This window comes from Hippocampus comes, unplaced genomic scaffold, assembly GCF_001891065.2.
Source record: "Hippocampus comes isolate QL1 unplaced genomic scaffold, H_comes_QL1_v1.1 scaffold538, whole genome shotgun sequence".
Classification (NCBI taxonomy): Eukaryota; Metazoa; Chordata; class Actinopteri; order Syngnathiformes; family Syngnathidae; genus Hippocampus; species Hippocampus comes.
The window spans coordinates 5580-6500 of NW_017806079.1; the positions used below are offsets into that span (position 1 = coordinate 5580).

Consider the following 921-nt stretch of genomic DNA (forward strand, 5'->3'; position numbering starts at 1 on the left):
GATTTTTCTGGCTATTCCTTGATGGGTCAGGCATTACACGGTTAACCTTCCTGTTTACTCCAAGCAGATCAACAAAAGAGTTGATTTACGACAATAATGTGAATGAAGTCTTGAGAAATAAACACAACTTCTTTTAGCCATACCCTTTTTTTTAAAGGTGTTTGTGAAGGCGTGTCAGAAGTGCAGCAAAGAGTGTATACCGTACATTGCTATAGCATGCGTCATCAAGACTGTTAAAGTTATTGGACAACATCAGCCAAGTGCTGGCACTTTGAAAGGCTGCTAATTTCTGCCCTGACTTCATTTGCTCAGCTAAGCATCGCGACGGTAAATTTCACAGATATTTTCATACGTTACCATTTTAATGTCGATGTCATCTGAATTTTTGATGTTTTTAATAAATGCAAAGTATTATTTTGTCGTCTAAATTCAATAGAGCATCGTCGTTGTTGTTGTTACTTTTAAATCCAAAACTCTAATGTGAATATTTTCTCATTGCACAGATGGCATTTCGTCTTCACCTGTTGTTGGTCTTTTGTGGCATCAGTGGATTGTTCACCAGAACGGTCAGTGAAATGATGCAAACTTTAGTTCACTTAGTGTTTTGGGTGGGGATGTCCCGATCATGCCTTTTTTTCTTCACCTGAATGTTTGGTTTTTAGGTTCTCCAGATAGCAAGAACTGATTCGATACTGAGGCAATGTATGAAGAAAAGAAAAAGAGCGCGCATACGATTTTTCTACAAATAAAACAGAAATATAGATTCAGATATGTATATACTTCCATTTATATGATATATATTGTTTGATAGATAGAGAGATAGATAGCCCGGATAAATACAGAAGGTTGTGTCAGGAAGGGCGTCTGATGTAAAATTTTGACCAAAACAAACATGCAAATCAAACCTTCAAATTTCATACC

General features: G+C 36.5%; 1 protein-coding gene across 1 annotated transcript in view; it reads left to right on the forward strand.

Annotated features, from left to right (window-relative positions):
- The first annotated feature begins 275 nt into the window (after positions 1–275).
- Positions 276–921, forward strand: part of LOC109530799 (galactose-specific lectin nattectin-like) — a 19797-nt gene continuing 19151 nt past the window's right edge. Inside the window, exons 1-2 of the mRNA XM_019894702.1 lie at positions 276–327; positions 504–566. Coding sequence (XP_019750261.1) covers positions 504–566 — 63 coding nt within the window. The 5' untranslated portion in view covers positions 276–327. The remainder of the gene's footprint in view (positions 328–503; positions 567–921) is intronic.